Source organism: Argentina anserina, chromosome 5 (genome assembly GCF_933775445.1).
Source record: "Argentina anserina chromosome 5, drPotAnse1.1, whole genome shotgun sequence".
In the NCBI taxonomy this organism is placed as follows: domain Eukaryota; kingdom Viridiplantae; phylum Streptophyta; class Magnoliopsida; order Rosales; family Rosaceae; genus Argentina; species Argentina anserina.
In genome coordinates, this window is record NC_065876.1 from 28,066,326 (window position 1) to 28,089,152 (window position 22,827).

The 22,827-nt window shown below is 36.0% G+C and overlaps 1 protein-coding gene and 1 non-coding gene across 2 annotated transcripts; both read left to right on the plus strand.

Moving 5' to 3' along the window:
* Nucleotides 1–1,719: 1,719 nt before the first annotated feature.
* Nucleotides 1,720–4,890, plus strand: LOC126794125 (RHOMBOID-like protein 8). The gene is made up of 6 exons (XM_050520780.1): nucleotides 1,720–2,084; nucleotides 2,730–2,893; nucleotides 3,000–3,163; nucleotides 3,264–3,535; nucleotides 3,626–3,752; nucleotides 4,674–4,890. The coding sequence occupies exons 1-6, from the start codon at nucleotides 1,738–1,740 to the stop codon at nucleotides 4,794–4,796; spliced, it is 1,197 nt and encodes a 398-aa protein (XP_050376737.1). The 5' UTR covers nucleotides 1,720–1,737; the 3' UTR covers nucleotides 4,797–4,890.
* A 486-nt stretch (nucleotides 4,891–5,376) lies between these two features.
* Nucleotides 5,377–5,449, plus strand: TRNAR-UCU (transfer RNA arginine (anticodon UCU)). The gene has a single exon. It is a non-coding gene; the product is annotated as a tRNA-Arg (tRNA).
* The last annotated feature ends 17,378 nt before the right edge of the window (nucleotides 5,450–22,827 follow it).

The following is a 22,827-nucleotide window of genomic DNA, read 5'->3' on the forward strand; positions in this document are numbered from 1 at the left end:
TACCGATCACATCGGCTGATGTCGATTGATCCCGAGAAGTTTTCTTCTTATAGTCACTTCATAATGCGATAGATTTATTCTAAACCTAATATAAAAAGTTATGATACATTAGTGAACACTTCGGCGATCGAAAACTCTGATTCTAAATACGGTCGATGGACACAACTTGAAATAAACAAACTGATGTTACAAATGACTATGGACATCAATTGTGTTCATAAAACATATGCCTAATTTATTATATAAAATGATGTCTTATTAGAGACTCGAAAATCGGTTTCTTATAAATTAAACGATGTCTAGAATCATTTATACATCGGGATCTTTACGAGAAATTGATGTCTAAAGTCATTTTTAACATCGGCTAAAAACCGATGTCTAAATTTTTCTGATCTTAAACATTACCCACTAACATTTTTTTATTAACATCGGTCAGAAAACGATATTTTGTAACATAATCCTAGTAGTAGAAGAAGAAGTATTGCAGTAAAATCATTGTTGGGGTCTACTGTATTGCAGTAGACATAAAGTGCGGAACTCAATATCTAGACTTAACAAGTGCAACATTATAGGTTCTAAATGAATATGTCTAGATTTGTATAAACAAGAGTGATTCATATATTTATATACCGTCTCTTTGGTTGAGAGCTTGTATCAACTTTTCATATCACGAAGAAAAAAAACCATACGATTTTGTTGAGCTTTGGAACTATATACGAGAAAAGATAACCACTATTAAAACCTTTGTATTATTTCACCTTTCAAACGTAAAATTGTTATAGAGGATTGAATGAAGGCCATGAAAGAGGAGCTAAATTTGTTTACTAGACATAAAGTGCGGAACTCAGTATCTAGACTTAACAAGTGCAACATTATAGTAACTAGATGAATAAGGCTAGATTAGTATAAACAAGAGTGATTGTAAAAGTATAATTGAAAATAAGGCTAGATTTGTATAAACAAGAGTGATAGTAAAAGTATAAATGAGAACAAGGCTAGATTGAATTGTAGTCCAGGGCATGTACTTTTTTTTTTTTAGAATAAGGTTTAGAGCATCTTTACAATGCTAGTTATTTTAGTTAAATTTCAACAAAAAGTAGATTAAAAGTCATTTTGACTTAGCCAATTTAGAAATTTGTCTACATCAATTCTCTCTATTTTAACTTTATGTATTCATTACATGCCTAAAAATTATTTTATATATATTTATGAATTATATAAATTTGTCTAGTGAGATAGTTTAAAGTTAAAGCAAAGTTATACAGTAATAAAAAAACTAGTGCAGCCACTAATTTTTGTAAAAATCTAAACATGTTATCTAAAATTACTTAAAAGTTACTAGTCATAAACACACACTACGGGTATATTAACCTCCCACGTAGTGATTTGTAACTTCCCTATATGATATGAGATATTTTTCTATATTTTTATGTTCTAATTTTACTATTTACCTTTCTATCCTTAATAAATAAGCAGAATTTTAAATTAACATATAATAAAAGAATATATGTATAACTTAATATTTGGTTGAGAAAGTGTTCAAAGAACATGCTCTCATGGTTTAACCCTTTTTTTTTTATAGAAGACTTATGGTTTAACCCTTAAGTTCATTCTTATTAATTTCCCGCCAAATTACCTAAAGTCCCAAACCGTTTCACAGCTGGCACCCAAAAATCCGTGAGCTTTTTCTCATCTCTCTCTCTCTCTAATTCTCAGTGATCTGCAAGAGAGTCAGCCATGGCCGCCGAACAGCCGTCGAAGCTCCAAACCCGGATCGACATCCCCCCTCCTCCTCCTCCGCCACTCCCGCCGTGCTCCGCCGACGAATCCCTGACCACCGACACCCTCCGTGAGCAGAGGCTCTCCTTCTTCGCCTCCCGCTACACTCGACGCTGCCGCCGCCGCCGGAGCGACACGTGGATCATCTCGCTCTTCGTCATACTACATGTCCTGGCCTTCGCGCTGACCATGGGGGTGAACGACTGCTGGCGCAAGTCTCACCACGACTGCGCTCTCGGAGCCTTTGGGCGGTTCTCGTTTCAGCCGCTCCGGGAAAACCCTCTCCTCGGTCCTTCGGCTTCCACGTGAGTTCAATTTCACTTTCTGTTTTTGATTCTGAATTTGAATTTGAAAGCGAATTTGTGTTTGATTTCGAGTGGCTTTCAGTTTCTTGGTGAAGCTTTTGGTCAATCGATTTCTGTTTTGTTTGATTGCTTAGGGAATATTCGGGAAAGAATGAAAAGAAATGATCTTGGAAACTCTTATAGTGGAATTGGTGTTCATTTTCCTTGTTAGGGTTTCTATGACCTTTAAAATTGGGGGGTTTTGTGATTGAAACTATGAATGGTTCTGCGTTAATTTCCATAACTTGCTCCTTTGCTTTGCAGCTTTAATTTGCATATTACGACTTGAAAGCTAGGTTTTAGTAGAACACTTTGTGATGGTTGTAGTCTTACAATGCGACCTCATCCGATTTGAGAGTGATCTTTGTAGTCATACTATTTGGCCTCGTCATAACGATTTGCAATTCAGTGTGTTAAGTTATAACCATTTCTTGAAGCTCATTTAGAGAATCAATAAACATGTTTGTGGTCTTGTGTAAAAGAATGGTTTTACAGGCAATGTGCAAATATTGGTGTAATTACCTTGACACTTAGTGTTGAGGTGTCATTACTGTCATATGTGATGCTCAGCTGTGATAGTGATAGACTCATAGTGGTATATTGCAGGCTTGATGAAGTAGGAGCTCTTCGCCGCACTTTTTTGACAGAAAATCACAAAACTTGGCGCCTCTTCACATTTCCCTGTCTGCATGCTGGATTCATCCACCTTGTGATCAACCTTTACAGTGTTGTCTTTATTGGAATTCACTTGGAGAAAGAGTTTGGACCATGTAGAGTTTCCTTTCTATTTCCATTTATGCATGTTATTTTACTAAGAGATTGTCATCGAATTCTCCATTCTGGTGTTCTGATTGTATATTTGTCTTTTTTGGGCAGTAATTGCAGGGTTAATCTATCTACTGTCTGCATTCAATGGTACATTGGTGGCTGCACTTTTTGTTGAGAGACACCCAGCTGTGGGTTCTTCGGGTGCTCTATATGGATTACTAGGAGCTACACTTTCTGCTCTGATTCAGAACTGGGACCTATACACCAACAAGGTTTATACTTTATCTTGTTTTAATTTTTTTTTCTCTGGTATGATCTTCTTCTCATGATCTGACTTAATTATGTAATGAGTTGTACTTCATTTGGTTGCAGTTCACAGCTCTTGCATCTGTTTTACTTGTCGCCATTGGAAATTTCCTACTTGGTTTGCTACCTTATGTGGATAACTTTTCAAACTTCGGAGGTTTTGTATCAGGGTTCCTACTTGGATCTGTGCTTTTATCCAGTCCTCAAGTCAGAGAAGAGGTGCAAGCAAAAGGAGGCTTCTTGGACAATGATCTTAAAAGCTCTATCAAAGCGAAGTTGGGGCAGAAGCTGGATAGACCAGTCTACAGAAGTGTCTGTCTTTTTCTGTTTGTACTTATGTGAGTGTTTCTCTAGTTAGAGCCATGCTCTATATTTTTTTCCATTTGAAATATACCGGAGCTCTTACAAGAGGATCCATATATATGCAGGCTTTCTGGGTGTCTTATAGCAGTTTTGCAGGGCGTCAACATGAATCAGTACTGCACATGGTGTCGGTATGTTGACTGTGTGCCTTCCAAAAGATGGAGTTGCAGTGAAATGGAAGCTGTTTGTGAGGTATGCAACTGTTCTAGAATTTTAATAAATTTGACTCTAATTTGGAGGGGAAAATAAATTGGCACTAGTTTATCTGTCCCTCCTTTTCCCTGCCCTACATAAGTGTTCAAAATAACTTTGGAGGACAAAGTTTATATAGTTCTGCCTCTCTTCACACTGTCCTTCATTAAAGTTCCTTTTATTTACGAATAAAAACCTTCAACCAGATTAATCCTTGTTTTGTTGCTTTTTGCCTTTCATTGAGAAATTCAAGGAATGAGTCATTGATAGTGTAGGCTTTCAGAGTGAAAAATACATTTAAATCTCAGTGAGCAGTCATAATCTCTGAAAGTATTTCCTGCCTAGAAAGTGAGCCATTCGAAGCTGGTCATCTAAAAACACTCTTGGCCAAAAAAACCATGTCTAAGTATTCCCAGTTTTTTTGTTTCTTAGTCTAGTTTAGGAAATGTGAGGATCTAGTAACTGATACAGTAGGCTTCACCCCAGTGAGCAGTCACATTGTCTTTTAGAATTTCCTGCCTAGATAGTGAGCCACTTGAAGCTGATAATCTAAAAACACTTGTGTGGAATGAGCAAATTGATTTTATAGAAAGGAAAGGAAGGTAATGCTTCATCTTATTTGCTAGGTACTGGAATTAAATTGGATTGATATAAGAGTTCTGTTATTAATTGGTACAATGTCGTTGGTTAAAATAGAATTGCTTCCCCAGGATGGATTTCTCATTGTAACTACTTTGACACGTATGCCTTGTGTGATGGAGTAGCTTGCCTTTTTCCGTCTTGCCCTTGTTTGCTCCACATAAAGTTGTGTGGCCTCGTTGGTTTCTATTAGTCTAACCAAATGGCAAGTCTGCAGGAAGAACAGCCTTGACTCGAATATTCTCTAATCAACCTGCTTATGGTTGATTTTTTATGCTGCAGACCATGGTGAGCAATGAACATATGACTTTGACCTGTATGAGTAATGGGAACTACAAGGTTCTTCCTTACACCAACATTTCTCAAGCTAGGATGAATGACTTGTGCAGCATGATATGTTCATAGACAGTGATACTTCTCAAGATCATGAATGCTAACGCTTTTGTTATCAACTCTGTTGATAGCTGTTTAAATGTAGAAAAGTTGTGCAGTTTATGCTTCAAAGTAAAACTGGCAAGAGCTTTGACATTAGATGTATATGGCTTCTGAGATTTTGAACCAATTCCACTTGTATATTTTCGATCTTTCATGGATATAGCAAGAGCAATCAACTACAAGATAGATGAGCATCCAGTGTTGATATGTACTATCGTTTTGACTATCTAAAGACTTCAAAGATACTGACAAGTTGCTCATAAACTTAAGCAGCATCAACCAAGGAATCTGTTAAGTTTAACTCACAACTAACAGGTCTTCGCTGAGTTATACTGTTTCTAGTACATTACATAGTCGTAAGCATTTCGAAAATCTTCTTTAAAAAAAGGTTAGCAATTCCGAAAAGGAGATGACAATGTTCTATCCCGTTGAAAATCCAAGTCTGAAATGTTCTAGGAGAAGTTGAGAACAACTAAAAGTGGCTTAAATAGGTCGTGTTGTGAACACCACCAATTTGTAACTTTATAAACACGTTAAAGCATCGCAAGCGGCACCCGTGGCCTAATGGATAAGGCGTCTGACTTCTAATCAGGCGATTGTGGGTTCGAGTCCCACCGGGTGTGCTCTTTTTTTTCTTTATTTATTGGAAAAAAAGAAGCTTTTTTTTTTTTTTTTGCATCAATCAGAATACAACTGTTTAATGCGATTTCTATTAATACATGCATTTTTGACAAGTAGATGAGGATATGGATCTGTATTAAAGCCTCGAAGATTCCCATCCAAACTCAGAAAGAAGGAAACCTCTGAAGCTTTAATTCCTTCGTATTTATTTGTTCCTTTTTTGCGGCTCTAGGCCTAATCTTAAAGGGCGGCCACAGCCTTACTTACCTTAACAGAAAGCCCCCAAGCCGCCAAGCTGCAAGCAATGATTTACAAGGGGTGAACTAGATTCACTCTATTACTACTCTCACTGCCATAATATAATATAATCAGGGCTGTAAAGCCTACTGCATTGCAAAAGCAACCATCAATTTTTGAATCAAATTTAAACAAATTAAAAGGTGGCCTAGGAGATTTCGAGCCCTCCATTCCTGAGTAGGTCAGGAAATAGGAGGCTTATTATGAGTTTGCATCCCCATGGATGGTCTATGGTTAGTAATCGAGTCGGTTAAAAATCGGTAAATTAATTCCAACATCGTTGTGAGATCTTACAAATAATGTTGATGTAATTTGTGATTTTGTGCAAGGGTTAAATTCTTAGTTAGATTGTATATAGAACATTCATTCGTTCCTTTACCTCTTTATTCCAGAGTCGATGAACATTAGAGTAGGTGGTGATCGTAGTGTAGGAAGGTTAGCATGTCTATGTATAATACGTACTCGGGAATATCCGCACATATAATCTTTTGCAGATCGAATTCCGGCTGAAATGTGAAGCTTATTTATTTGTACTACGGGGATCAGTTCTTACCCAAAACCATAGATATTGGACCATATATATCGTCTTCAATTGTAGTTACCTCTAAGCTAAATCCCAATAAATAGCCCGCAAAAGCGTTAAACTGTAATCTTGTCTACGGCAGCCTTATCACAAAAGCTAATTACACTAAACTATACTGTACAATTCGATCTCTCTTTGTGTAATCGAATGCCTGCTAGTCCTGTCAATAATCATTTTCTCTAAGAAATATATTCTTTTCATAAATAAGCAAATTCATTTTCAGATATTGTTTGACTAAGAAGGATATATATGTGGGTGCCGTTGTTGTCCGCATGGCCCTAAGGGGGGAACTAGCGTGAAGGTTGTTGCTTAACATGCATGGCACGTAAGTGTACACATGATCCTGTATTATTGCATTATTACAATGTAACGTGTATGCATCGCACGTAAGAGTACATGATCCTGTATTATTTATTCTTTACGTTGTAACGTGTATACGGTAAACTAGTTAGGTTTCGAGCGAGGTTCATCTCTTGTCTCCCAACAGTGATTAGTTAGTTATGTAGTATGAAGCTAGCTTATATTTTACAGTAGGGTGCTATTGCATTTCTGCAAATAATTGACTCACAACATCGATCATGGTAGCTAGTTAATCTTAAGAGTGACTATATGCAAAAGATTTTTTTGAGGCATTAATTGTACCTATATACTTAAACTATATCGAGTGCATGCTTTCATTTTTCGAGTCTATATACAGACATGATATTATGACAAAAATGAATATGTTTTGATTCTTTTTGTTTCGCGATCATCTAATTATCGCTTGTTCTTATGTCTTGAAGTCAATTTGCAAGACCAGGTAGGCAGGTATGTATACTACTCTGCCTAATAAAACAATTAATGTCAATTCCATCATATGTTCATATAGATAAACTACATGATTGTGATCATGAAATAACGCTACGGTGACAAAACTAGTGAGTTAAGCAAAAAAGTCTAATTACTAATGTACATGCCCACATTAGATCGTTAATCTAAACGAACGTTATTCTCAGTACGTGAAACATATTGTAGACACATGAAATTTAATGAAGTAAATTATCTTCGTTAAATAATTAAATCGACCAAAAGCCCGACAAAATTACACACGTGGCCAAAAGTCAACAAAATCGGTACGGATCTGAATAAAACTCGTGTCAGCACATAAATGGATGATCGTAATCGAAGTTATGTGATTCCGATTTAAATCGAAAATTGAATGTCGTTGACGACTCGAAATGGTAATCAGACATTTGATTAAATTAATAAATTCTTTAAACGGTTATAATTAAATCAATTATTTTATGTTTAATTTAGTTATGAGAATAACTAATTTTAAATTAATCAGAAAATACATATTGATTTAATTATATAATTAAAGAAATTTATTATTTTAATGTCATTACAATATTCTACAAAATAGAAACCTTGACACTATAAATACCCCCTTCAACATGAAGAGAGAGAGGATTTTAGATTGGAAAAGAAGAGAGAAAATCACTTGAGCAAGATCACTCTCGACAAATCTCGAAGTCTCTCAAGTCTACGAAGATCATCAAGTCCACGAAGATCATCAAATCCACGAAGAATCGTCAAACCACCAAATCGCTCGTTCTTCATCAAATCCAAATCCAAACTCAAGTCCACGAAGAATCATCAAGCGGCCAAATCACTCATTCTTCATCAAATCCAAATCCAAACTCAAGTCCACAAAGAATCATCAAGCGGCCAAATCGCTCGTTCTTCATCAGACCCAAATCCAAACTCAAGTCCACGAAGAATCATCAAGCGGCCAAATCGCTCGTTCTTCATCAAATCCAAATCCAAATCAAACTCAAATTCTCAAGATCAAGTGCACGTCACCCTTGAGCCAAGTCATATACAGAGATATAATTAGATGAGTTCACAAATATTGTAACCCCGCGCTTGATTATAAATAAATCACACTTTTATTTGTACATGTGTCTGCATTCTCTTATTGATTTTCAGATTATCGTTCTACACATATAATCAATAATTTAAATATATATATATATATATATATATTTGTTTGGGTCCATCGTCGAAGGATATGTCACCCCTTCCATAATCTCTGGCCTTGGTGTCATTAAAGCTAAATTTCACTATCCCCATGATCAACATCCTAAAGATGCAAAGGTGTTAAGGAGATATTGCAAGAGTGTATGAGTTGTCTAATAAGCTAGGCTCACCCTTGGCCAGAATCAACAAGCATGTCAGCTGTCAATGTGCTAGCTAGGCATGAGGCATCTTCTCAATCCACGACCCTAACGGCCTAACGTTATGTACACCATTGAGGTTGTTGCAAACCATTAATATGTCAACATGTGGCATGCTCCCACCACATTGCGATGTATACCATTTACCATACCTTATACAAATAATTCGAAACCAATACGATGTCTCACGAAATTTGCATATTTCTTAAATCAAAATTATTGTGTATGCTTCACGAGAAAGGAACACCCTATGGGGATCTCTTTTTAGATCATCCATTGCTAACCCTAGCTAGTTATAAAGAAAGAATACCTAGGGCTATAATAAGCACTATATCTTGATGGTTTCATCTTGGTTGTAAAATCATGTAGTTTTAGAAAAAGCTCCATCTTTTAGGGTGGAGGAAAGAACTAAAAAGGCTCCTATAGTGGCAAGGAATCCTGAAGTGGGTTTCGCCTAGTTGAGCCAAAAAGGCAAAGAGATATATATATAACTTAGTCACGTACACACGAAAACAAGGGTCAATGACTCAATGGGTTAATATGGGTGTGTACTGTATAGTGACTATAGTCTATGCTTCTATTAATCTAAAGTAAGAAGAAGGGCCGGGTTTTGGTTCAAGCTAGCATTACGAAATTTATATTCCGCTCCTTTTCTTCATCTTTCATCATTGTAAAGAATCCTACTATATACTTTGGTTTCTATAAAAAGGAGATCCGAGTTAGTTGACTCATCTCATCCCTCTTCCCTTTTCATAGTCTGCACTCAAGCACATAGAGATGAAATGTGTAAAGGATATAAGTGAATGCGTTGGTGGATTATTTTCCCTCTATTCTTCGATAATGCTCTCGCCCATACCTTGATGCACGAAAGTGAAAATAGCATGCATATATGAGTGTACATCTAAAGAAGTTTCGTGCAAATAACATGAATGAGTGTTAGAGTCTACATCTAAAGTAGCGTGCATGATTATCGCTTTTGTTTTGGTAATTATTGTTTTCACTATCTGGACGTCATCATCTAACACCCTTAATCTACTATTGCCTAGAGTTTGTTTATTAAATCTAAAATGTGAGAGAACAAATTGAGCTACCTCGTTATTTTAATTTTCAACCAAAACCTTTTAATAGATGTTAAGTATAGTACCTCCCTAGCTCAATTTAAGCGTTGGTTTGGATTCTCCAAAGAAAAAAGAAAATGTTGGATTACATCCACATGATTGAGAATTCTCTCAATCGTTACATGTCAATCAATTTCTAAAGAAAGATTTGGTGTTTTGATATTAATTAGTATATAGCACAAAAATATTATAGCTACTACATGCAATATCCTGGAGAGTAGTAATACATTGTATTGGGCACATCGATTATAACAATGATGAGGGATCCCATTAACTTGGCTTTAAAAAGAGACTAAAATAACAAGGATTCCTCTAAATCATGTGTGATTATATTGATTATTGTCAACTGACTTAACCATAGATCTCTGTCAATTCAACTCAGACATATACTAACAACAACCATAATTAATAATCAATGCCCTAAACAAATTGTATGATGTTGTTTGAGTTTTACAGGCAGCTGATCCTCTATCTCCTTTTCTCTATTCCCTTCTCTGTTCCCTGGTCAATTTTTGACATTTGTCTTGCCACCTAAGCAACTTAACAGCTATATCTGCTCCGTTAACTTATTTCTTGTCTTATGAAAATAAATCTTAATTAAGGTTGTTTTATAATCCACCTCCATCAGGTTTTCTTTCGTTTGCTCCCCATATTCTAGCGTTCAGACGATGATCTGATCTATCTCATGGTTCGGGAGAGGTCATGAATCTGCAATTTTCTATGGAATGAGACAATCAATATTTGATGGGTATTGGGTACGTTGTTGGATGTGTTGTTGCAGTCGGTGGTGGCCGGACTGGTGGATGAGGTTGTGGGTAATTGGGTATGATGTTATGGATGATGCAATGATGAAGAATGAAGCAGAAGCATGCCGGTGTTGGAAAAATGAGCACAACAGTTATTAATTGCAGATAAGAACCAAATTGAGCAGGGATAGGAGATGGTTTTTGGCGTCGATTGAACAGAACAGAGTGAAATTCATGTTTGATATGAAACTGGCGAACTCTATTTTCAATCCATGAAATCCCTTACTTATGATATCAGAAAAGCGAACTCTGAGCAACCAAAATAATCAGAAGAAAAACAATTTTGTGAACTCCAAACAACCCAAATGATCAGATGAAAAACAATCTGCAAACAGAAATTGTGTAAGCCCTCCACAAGTCCATAACTACCCAATTGTCGTGGTTCTTCTACCATGACTCCATGAGCAAAATTGAAAACGGATATGGGCTTTAAAATTGAAAACTCATATTTATATGAATGTATTTGTATGCGTTGCAGAAGAGTAGTCGAGATACCAAATAGATGGAGATGCAGATGCATATCCTAATTCTCTATTTTCTTTCATTTAACTTTTGTGAGCTTCTATTCATACCTCCTAAAATGGCACTTGGACCTCCATCTTTTTTTTAGATAGTTTTGATTTAGTCAATACATATGAAATTACTAAAAAAAACATATAACAATAAAAATACAAGAAGGGAAATAATTCATTACTTGACTATTATAAAATATAAATGTAGATAATTATCTTTTATATCTATTGCTAGACAATCCAAAATAGGATATTAAATTGCATTAAATGATTTAATTGATTACCTTCTTTTTTTATAAACATTATTAGTCAAAAATTTAATATAGTTGATAAACATCAAATTGAATGTGGACGATTTAATGTGAGCCAAAAAAATAAAACTCGTTCATTAGAGGTTAAAAAATATTTCATATACGTTGATGAACAAAACTCGTTAATTAGAGGTTAAAATATTTCATATACGTTGATGTTACTATCAATAAATGAAAAATATAGTTTACCAATTTATTATGAATTTAGAAAACGAGTGGAAGAGTGATTGAATTAATTCGAGAAAATAATTTGTGTGATTATTATGTATTTTTCGAGTTGTATATAATAAATGAATTTGAAATAGAGTAGGAAATAAATTAATAGATAGTAGTATGATTTGATATATCAAATTAGATAAGGGGCATTTTAGAAAAACTTTGGAGGTCTAAATAGTATTTTAAGTATCTATAAAAGTAAAATGGAGATATACTGAGTAAGAAGATCTAAATACCGTTTTTGGAGATATAAATAGAAACTCCCTAAATTTTTAAGCACAATTTGATTTATTTAATATATAAACCACAAAATATCAAAGGAGGCATAGAGCTGTTAGCTTGCTTAGGTGGTAGGACACATGTCGAAAATTGATTAAGGAACATGATAGGGAATAGAGAAAAGGGGATAGTGGATTAGCTGCCAGTTTATAATAGCATATCAAAGTTATAAAATAATAATCTTGGAAAATGGTAGAATAAGATAATAACTAATAATTTTATCTGGTATATGTACTACATGCATGATTGAGTGCAGAAACTTATATGTTTTCTATCATACAAATATTTCTAATATTTTTCTCGGAATCTAAGACCAAATGCTAAAGTTTATGAGGTTTTACCCATAATAAAAGAAATTTATTCTTTTATAGAAGCAAAGAATATGATTATCATCTTGTTGTTTAGTCATTTCACGGCCACGTTTCCTAGAATGTATAGGCAGCCAATACTTTAACATACGCTTTAGTTTCTCTTTAGCCCTTTTTACCAAATAGGGGAGTGATTTGCTCATGTTTATGATAAGTGGATCGGAGCATCTTTCCTCCTGTAAGACTATAATGGCAATCTCAACTTTATTCCAAAATGTAATTCTGCATTAACAAGTCTAGGGTTCCAATCATCGACGTCTAAGAACAGCGCAATACTCTTCACCCCGCAGTGACGGAGAAGCTCGTTGCTCAGTTCATTGCGATGTTGAACTGTTTCGAACTAACGTACTGGCCACTGCGATCCATCATGCCTCTCGTGAGTCTCGTCAGATTACACATTGCTCGGAACATTTGATGTTTTATATTGTCAACGTTCTTCACATTTGGCAACATACGGTTGTTTAGTTACATTTCCTGAGGTTAAAAGTAAAGAAATAATGATGATAGGATATGAGTATGACATAAAAGCAAGATTCAAAGCCTGCTAGCCATAGGAAGATGAATGTCCAAATCGATAGTTCAAAATGTTGATGCATGGTGGGTTCTAATTATAATAACAAGAAGAGCACAGGATGTATAATTGGAAATCCACCACGTACATGAATAGTTCAATTGAAACACGTATGCTACCCACAGATCAATCGTGCACTGCTGTAGACTAGTCTCTTGTCCTAATCAATTAAAACACTCCGACATGTCAAAAAATATTTGAATAAACATTCACACTCCTCACTTCTATCTCAATCCTCAATCCTCACGTGGTCGATGATTTAGACAGGAATAACTGATGGTGTGGAAGAATTCGTAGAGTTTAATTATTAAGCTTGGTTATGGTATTATGATGTTTAGGGTTAAAATTGGTGCGACATAAGTAATTCCATTCCAATTTGTTTAGTATAAGGCTTTGTTTAATTGGTCCGAGAAATGGAAAATTTGTAATAGATTTTTTCTACTTTGAGATCGAACTCATTGCAGAATTAATGTATATATGCATCTTATACATTAACACACGCGACAATGCACATTGCAGAATTACCAAGTACATAAATTGGATGTTGATTAGTTCAATCCTCAAAGTGATGATTCCTGAAGGGTAAGTCGAGCATTCAGTCGGACTCTTTGGCACTAGGGTTTTGTAGCCGACAGCCTGTTTCGAGCAACTTGGTGGAATGGCAATGGCGCCGCTTTTCTCAGTGCAGGAGGAGGTGGTGACTTTTAACGACGACGCTGATCTCATTGATGTTTGGATCTATTTGTGCTGTCTTTTTTTGAATAACAAATCGGTGATGGTTCCTTCTTTGGCGGTGGCTATATGGGATGTGTGGCGTTTGAAGGAGAGGGTGGTGGTTCATAAAGAGGAAAGGGGTGTGTACGTGTTTCAGTTCAAAGATCGGGGGGAGAAGTGGAGGGTGCTTCAAGATGGGCCATAGTTTTTCAACAATGGCATGCTAATATTGGAAGACTATGATGGAATTCAAGATCTAAAAAATAACTCTCTGAATTTCCTGCAAGTGTGGGTGGTAGTCTCTAGGCTGAGGTTGGGCATGTGGAATGAGTGATCATTGACTCGTATTGGGAACGTGCTCGGTCGATTTGTAAAGCTAGACAGTGGAAGTGAAGGCGGCCGATGGTGTAGGGGTTGTGAGGCAAGAAGAGGAGGAATTTGTTCGGTGCAGAATTTTACTTCCGGCGAATAGTCAGCACGCTAGCGGCGAACTCTTGCGGTTTACACGTTTTTAATTGTGTATGCGTTAGTGTGCTAATACCTATGAGTCAAGTACAACTTCCTTTTTCTTGTTGAATGCGCTCACATACTTCATTCTTCTCAAACGACTGTGTGCAAGTGCTAGCTAAACTTGCAACCAAGTTCAAATAAGACATGTGGCAGATGACTGCTAGGATTTTTCTCTACCTCTTTGTAAGATGGTCGGTTCTTACTTAAACTGCTTGGAGAATAAGCAGAGCTAAATATCAAGATTGTGGGGATGTTGTACTGATTATTGCTAATTAGTGCAGACATTAGGTTTGCTATAAGCTAAGATAGCGACTCGATGGACTTGACTTTGTTGCCGAGGTAAGTCAGACTTGTGCTACATGCACCGAAGGTGCACACGTTAGCGATGCTCCGTTAGGAGGCTTTGGTTTTGCGGTTGCGCAAAAGTTTGGTTGAATTGTATGTATGATTTTGTGTTGAAGACCACTTTATATAGAGAACACAATTTGTTATTTCTTGCGGATTAAGTCATCAGAACCCTTTAGTTGATCAGGAAAATAATTACTTTCTCAATTCATATTTTGGATCTTTGAATATCCCCGAAATCTATTTGAAAAAGGAATGAAAATATGCTCTGCTGAATATTGCCCCAAATAACCGGTCCAACAGGTAGAAGGCCTTAAATAATTGCTAAATAACATAATTTATTCTTTGATAAGATTTATTTTCTTACCGAACTCATTGACGAAATAATATTTTTTAACCGCATATATCGATTAAGTATATCAAAAACTGCTAAATATATTTTAATAAGATTTTGTCGTAGGAATAAAGCCACGTGGGAATGTCGTAGGCGACTAGGCAATAAGTACAATTGCCCACTGACAACTTCTGGCCGTGTACATCTCCTCGGTGCAATAGTTAAGGAAGGTAATCCTTGATAGTTGGACGTAGAGAAATCTTCTTGACAAAGTACTTCCCTTTTGCATGCATTTTGGATGTGAATGACTCCAACGAATAAGGAATGTGATCGTGATAATTAAGTACATTCCCTTGGACGTGCTGAAGATATGCATGAGAATGTTTCCTCCTTGAACTAGTAATAAAGCCATAATAACCTTCCTCTTGCAATCAAATCACACATCTCGTGTAATGTATCACAAGCATACTTGATAATGATCCACATCCGGCAATCCTCTTCAATACCAAATCTTCCACATTTGCATAGTCTTGGCCACCAAGTAAACGTCTATTAATCACCACGATATTGGTAACTAATAATACGATAAATATCTGATCCTCACCCATGATTGCTTGCTCGCCAAGTAGGTTTGATGTAACTCTTAAATCGCAAATATTCCGAGATACTCGAGTCTAACCGTGTTGGGCCATTTGAAAAATCAAGTCTATATGGGCCGACTTTTTTGACTGAATCAGATGTCTAATCTTTTACTGGGCTTTTGAAGTATTTTGGAAAGATGGAGACACCCTTAAGTCTGAAAAGAGCCTGGCCAACCTCACCACCTCAGGGAAGCGAGTGAAGAGCCAGGGACTACTAAGCTGGGGCGACCTCGTGGCAGTCATAATAAGAAGCCTAAAACTGAGAAGAAAAAGGTTGTGCCTTCAGAGCTAAGTTATCAAGTGCCAATGAAGACTCCAAGCCATAGCTATAAGGACAAGGAGAAAGTTTAATTTTGTTGTGTGTTAGTTATGCCTCGATGCCTTTGTTGAGGTTGAGGCTTTATTTTTTTTTTCATTTGGAACTCTTGTTTGGTTTTGTTTTTTCTGTTTTTAGGTATCGTTGTTTGCCGAATCCATGCTGGTCATGGTGTAGGATTTTTTTCCTTACATGGTGCGGAAGTAGATTTGATAGTTAAGTCTATCATACGTATCACTATGGTATGTGTACCATGAAGCCTTGTCTACCTCTCGAGTGGTAACGGGTAGATACGTAATGGTCTGCTTGACTTGTGTTTGTTGAATAAATTATCTCTTCCAAAAAAAAAATTCCTCAAAGTGATGATACGATCAATCGATTCAGTCCTTATGGTGGCAAACTTTCCTAATTACCACGTGTATCTTGCAGTATAAAAACGAGTTATTTAGGTGGTAATAATAATTGACTTAATTTATGAGAAATGTTACTTAATTAACATACTATATATTTACAGCATTCCCAAATATTAGTAACTGGAAATCTAGTGAGAAATGTAATTCTCCATGTTCGTGATGACTGATGAGAAGTATTAACGAACAAATTCTCTTACGTACTAGCAAACAAACGACTGAAACGAGGCCATATGCAATAGATATCATGTCAAGATAGCTAAGAGTTTATATACTAATATCTTATCTGAATATGATCTTTATAAACTACGTGCTAAAAGACTCAAGTAGAACAGTGAAACGAAAAAAGAACTATATATAAGTCCTTAAAGTACGTGATAATCCAAATCAATGGTGTAACGAAAACAGTATAACTACTTGTTGATCGATATTTGTAGGTAAAGTTTTCAGGCATGATGACATTCGCATGATACAAGGCTATGTAGTACGTACCAAACATAGGTAATCAAATTAACAATTTATCATGATATGCATGTATTCTCCTTAATTGCGTACATTCCTTCTCCCTACGTTTATCTTTTTTAGGGTGTCTGTTTTTTGGGATGGTGCATCATCTGCATTTCAACTAAACAATCATTCAATTCATTCCTTTGTATCATTTTCATGGTCGAGTCCTTGGACCAATCCTCCAGTTGTATCCATCTAAGCTCATTAAGAAGAAAATGAAACATTCTTCTTCTATAGAGACTTTATCATGATGGAATGAAAGGGATATGTTGCTGGCCTAATCTGGCCATCAATTGCCTCTACTTACTTTCTTTTTCACCTCATATGATCGATAAGTGAGGCTTTTTAATTTTATTATAAGATAATTTACCATTAATATTCAAGCAAACCGAACTCCACAACCACCTCAAAGCCAGATCCTAAATTCACAACAATCTCATTTTCCTTGGCAATACTTCGATTCTCACATGTCCTTTTTGTTTTCTTAGCAAAAATGGGGAACTTCTTACATCTGGAGCTTTTGTTGCGGTTCAACATTCAAACCCTAAATGAATTCATATTATGTATGATTCTCTTCTGAATCTTGTCTGAAGAGTCAAACAAAACGTTCCAGCACTCCCAGTGAAATAAAAAAAAAACTGAATACTAGTTTTTACATTAAAGGGCTTCTCCTTCTTTATGCATTCTGCCATTAACAACTGGTTCACTTGCCAATGCAGGTCTATAATGGTGAGTATGACCAGGAATAGCAACCTATTTGGGAGGAGATTCCAGTAGGTGATTCAATTATTATTATAATTTGACCCAGATCAGAAAATTAAAGATCCACTTTCATGGTACTGTATATATTGCGGCTACCATAAAAAAACAAATTCACCGTAGGTAGTTTCTGAATTAATGTGACAATCCAATGTCATATCGAGATTTATAAAATTATCATTGTGGCACGCAAATATTATTAATGAGAGAAAATTTTAGTATACATCAATGTATGATATACATCTCATATTTAACGGTTGATATTATTTTGTGAGTGGGGTCATAAAAATAATATCCGTTGTCAACCGTTGGATGTAAGATATATAACATATATTGATGTATAATAAATTAACTTATCAATGAGGGGTCTGAAGCTATTTTCCGGAGCCGTCAGTTTGCTCGCACGTGCCTGTTAAAAAACAAAAGGACAGAAACGACTATTCTCCCAGCCACCTACCACACCCATCTCCTCCTTCTCTTTCGTCTCTCACCTTCTTCACAGATCTGGACCCCAAACTCTCCATATCTCCACCACCATGGCCACCGCCACCATCATCTGGGTCTTGCACCAGTCAATTAATTGAATGTGAACATCACAAATCTCAGGGAAATATATACTTGCAGTTGGATATCTGTTGCCTGAAAATGCATTAGTGACTTCAACCAGAAGCTTCAAATAGCTAGCAATAAAGCTTGTCCATTCCCATTCTGTGTCAGTCAATTCTGCTGCGGATGGCTTTTGCCCACCTTTGGTTCATCTGCTGCGGATGGTTCTCACTGACTCTAGGCTGCAAACCATCTAGGAGAACATGTGTTTTTAATTGCTTCTCTCATGTATGTTGTTGTCCTCTATATTTGTACTGTTTAATTAAATGGTTGCTCTTGCACTTCTTAAAGGTGGATGGATGGTTATTCTGGGTGAGGGATGTATAAATTTATTTGATTATGATGCTTTCTTTATTTAGTAGTGAAGTTCGAATAGATTAACTTGATTCAACCTCGGGTGTGCTTACCTGGTTGTTTATGTTTTGCGGTTTGCTTGCCACTCCCAAACGTGTTTCAGTAGAAATCTTTAAGTGTCTTTAAGCGCTGCCAGCTCTCGAGCAGGCATCTTCAGATGTGGAAGAGTCGAGCCCGCTCTGGAACGTGTTATGGAAGAAGAGGCAGCCGGGACATCAGCTCCATCAGGGCGGCAGCTGCATTGGCCCATGCTAGTTTATAGGCTATTGAAGCAAAACATTATCAGCATGCTAGCAATCTCATCAAAAATAGGCGCACACTGATCAACTAAATTTCTTTCTGTTTTGCCTGTAATGGCATAAACGCTGTGAACTGTAATATGATAATGGAGCAATCTACATCTTCTCCAGCAGTAGGGTAACACAATGCCTTTCTATGAGCTCCCTTCTTTCTTGCCTGTATTGTGAATTATGCGAAGTTGATGTGAATAACAAGAGAAAGATCTTGTTATATATAGTGCAAGACATAATAGTTCCCTGCAACATTTTTAGTCAATTCTGTGTTGGTGGTGGCGGTGGCTATGGTGGTCGAGATCGGGAGATTTTGAGGTCTGATAGGAGCACAAAATGTGACGTTCTTAATGTATATATGTTATATTCGTACTTTTTGTTACTTCAATTTCGTATGTTTTAGATTCATTTTATATGAATAAATGTTTAGAAAGAGCTTAACTAGAATATGTGATTCTATGTTGAAAATGTATTAGGTGTTGAGAATCCATATTGAGATATGATTCCTTGTTCGATTAGGATTCAATATTTCTTTTTTCCTTGTTTCTAACTTACTTATTTTTTTGTAGGAAAGACAAATGCATGTTGGACAAAAAGAGAAGATGTCGTGAGAACTCCTAGCTGAACAAGGAGAAGCTATGTCATGTGCATTCAAAAGAATGATTCACATTCGAAGTTGGACTCTTGCATGGAGTTGGATAATGATTTCAAATGTGTAATTGAAGATATTTTCGTGCATAATAAATCAAAATATCAACGAGGATGAAGATATGCAAGAGAAGTCCAATCCTTGTCAAATTTAGAAATCTGATAGAATACGTCATCCAACTTCGACGGACTCCCTAAGACAGCTCACAATGAATTAGAAAACGTGTCATATATGGATGGAAAGCTCTAAAAGTCTAGTTTCCGTATCATTTGAAATCATATTGATATATATATTTCTTAGAGGAAGTTATGATGGAACAGTGCACAAATGTCTAGTAGGCTCTGCTAGTATCTCAACCATGAATCTTCATTTAATCCAAGGGTTGTGAGGGCAAATTGGAGTCCGATTTTCTCCTATATAGAGGCACATATCAACATGTTTTGCATCATCAATCCTTGCGTCAAGTAATAGCCAAAGATCTACCTAAACACATCCTCAAGATTAAGAACCCTAGAATCCGAAAATCAGCCATCTTTCACCATAATTTCAATCCAAAGCTTGGAGCCTAGGATATCTATTCCCTTGAAGATTTCGTGCTACCTTTGTGTGAAACCTTGGAGGATAATTTAAAGTGTAACTCTATGATTTTCGTGTTTAGATTTCGAAATTCTTTGTTCTTGTTCTTTGATGATTTTTGTTTAGGTTTTATTAAAGTTTATTTCGATTTTGTTTATGACATTGTTATGACTTTCAAATGATGTAATGAATGAACGATTTTCGATTTCTATTCAATGATTTTAGGTTTTCTTGCCGTGAGTTTATGTTCATATACTTAGAGAATTTTCAGTGTGTTCTTATATCGCATGTGTGATTGATACTTGGAGTTGATGATTGCATATGTTAATCAACCAAAGATTGAAACAATTATGATGCTTGGGGTTGATTAGTTGTTTCGTTTATTTGTTATGTTCACTGATTATTTGCTTAGATTGTTATGTATGCTTGGGAATTAGCATGGCTATCTAGGTTTCGGTTTGGACTTGTGTTGTGAACATGTTAATCTTGTTATGTTACTCGGAGTTGCATGATAGGTTAGTGTGTTAAATTTCTAGTAAGGCTCAGGGCTAATCTTGAATGTGTTAAGTGTCAATGTGCTAGGATTAGGGATGTCAATGGGTCGTGTCGGGTTTGGCTCATGTCGGGTCAATGTGTCTCGCGTGTTATAATATATAAACTCAAACTCAACCTATTTAATAATCGTGTCAAAAATTTAAACCCAAACCCAACCCATTTATTAAACGGGTTACCCGTTTCCAACCCCGTTTAACCCATTTAATAAACACATTTGTCATTTTAGATAAGATAACTAAGTAAAACAATAATCACATAAAAAAATTCATTGTATTACCCAAAATTCTAGTTCAAAATGAGAAAAAACTTGCTAACCTTTTATATACATATAATATTACCATTTTAAATAGCTTGTGTACGCGTATTTTATATAGAATTTAGTTCGACTCTTTTATTAAACGTGTCATGCGGATTCATTTCGTGTTAGCGGGTTAACCCATCGTTGACCCATTTATTAAATGGGTCATGGCGGGTTGACCCGCCGCTGACCCGTTTTTTAATCGTGCGGGTTCAACTCGCTTTATTTCGTGGGGGGTTCGAGTCGTGTTATCAGGTCGTGTCGAAATTTACAGCCCTAGTTAGGATAACCTCGGAGGACCCTATTTTTATAATCGATTCTAGGATGCATAGAGATACTTATGATATGAACTTGAATGAGATTAGAATTCGTTGTTTTTGTTCTTATGATATTTTTTTAATGATTACCTGAGTGTGTGTTTGATTGATCACACACACACACATACACACACACATATATATATATATATATATATATATATTAAGTTAGGTTTTACTTTCTGTTCATATCTTAAACTGTACCTATTAACTCTTTAAACCAATTCATGAATTTGATGTTATTTGGTTATGTGATTCATCCCTGACTTTAGATCCCCGGCTTTGGACCCCGGCTTGTAACGACATCCTGCTTGCTTATACTACTAACAGTTGTTTTACATGGTTTTATTGAACAAGCAATTCTAACGCCTATCAGGTCCAGATGTGAAGAAGCAGATATGTGAAGAAGGTGAGAGACGAAAGAGAATGAGATGGGTGTGGTGGGTGGCTAAGAGAAAAGTTGTTTTTGTCCATTTTTTTTAATCAGAACTGATTGCTCTGTGCTGGAAAATGGCCTCCATCCCTCATTGAAAATAAATAGTGAGTTTGAGTACCACAATGATAATTTTATAAGTATGTGTACCACATTAACCTTACAACTAATATTCAGGTAATGATACGAAGGAAACCGATCGAATTCAAAAACGGGTACACCAGTCTGGGTTTCTCATTTCTGAAGATGCAAATATTTTAATGCATAAGATCCTACATGTACGATGAATCCATGATAATAAAACTAGCTACACTTATATTTGGTTTCCCCATTTATTACAAATTAAATGGAAACCCTAGAGAGAGTCTTGTGGTTAAAGTGAGAGATTTCTTTATTTATGGTCGATTAAGCTAGGTACGTTCCTATTAGTTTTAGTTGCCCCTTTCTAGCTAGAGGAAGAGCCCCCAAATTGACTAAGACGGTACGTAGAGGAGGGCTACTTCTACTTTTGGTGAATTAACCGGCCAGAAAGCAAAATTACAGCTAAGTCGTGGCACTAATCAATCAATTAAAACTAAACTTCTAATTTGGTGGAGGGTTTGGCAAATGGTGACGGAATCATTACATATTTGCATTTGAACAATAAAATTTGGATCCACCCACTTTTAATTTGGTGAAAACTTCTAATTTTCTTAATTACCACCTAATTTTTCATTAACACGCATGTGTGAACAACAATAATCTTCTACGATTTAATCATTTTATACACCGATTTCAAGAGAATAATTAACTTTTAATTAGTAGATCAAACTACTTAAGTAAAAAGATTACCACGATAGGTGATCGAGTTGGTAAAAAATATATTAAGATGCTGTCTACTTGAGTATACCATTACGATGCCAATTACTCTAAGGAACAGAGCTAGCTAGTATAAAAGTTTTGGCGAACTTGCTAATAAACAATGATATTCCCCACAGTTTCACAAAATGTTGGTTTATGTGTTTTCAAAATCGAAATATATCAATGCATGAGACACGTAATACATGTAAACCATGAGCGATTACCACTTCATTTGGAGCTTCATTCATGATCTTACTTAACACTAAAGGGTGGTAATTAAGTAATAACACTACTTTTTTGCTTGTAATAGACAAATGTTTGAGAACTTATCTATTGTCCACTTTCCCTATTTAGTATTTGGAGTACATAATAATTCACATGAAAAAGGAAATGAAATGTTTAAATTAAGAGTAATATTTACATGAGAGTGACGCATATAGTAATTTTTAGGGCCGGGCAAAAAGCCCGAAGAAGAAAAAAAAACCCGGACCGGACCGACGGGCCGGGCTTTCATCCGGACTCGTATGTTGTCATGTGATAAACGGGCCGGGCTTTCAAATCCTTAAATAAAAAAAAATCCGGAAACCCGGGACATTAGATGTCATTATGTAATTGGCTTTTCGTATGTGATTCTAAACTTATAGAATAG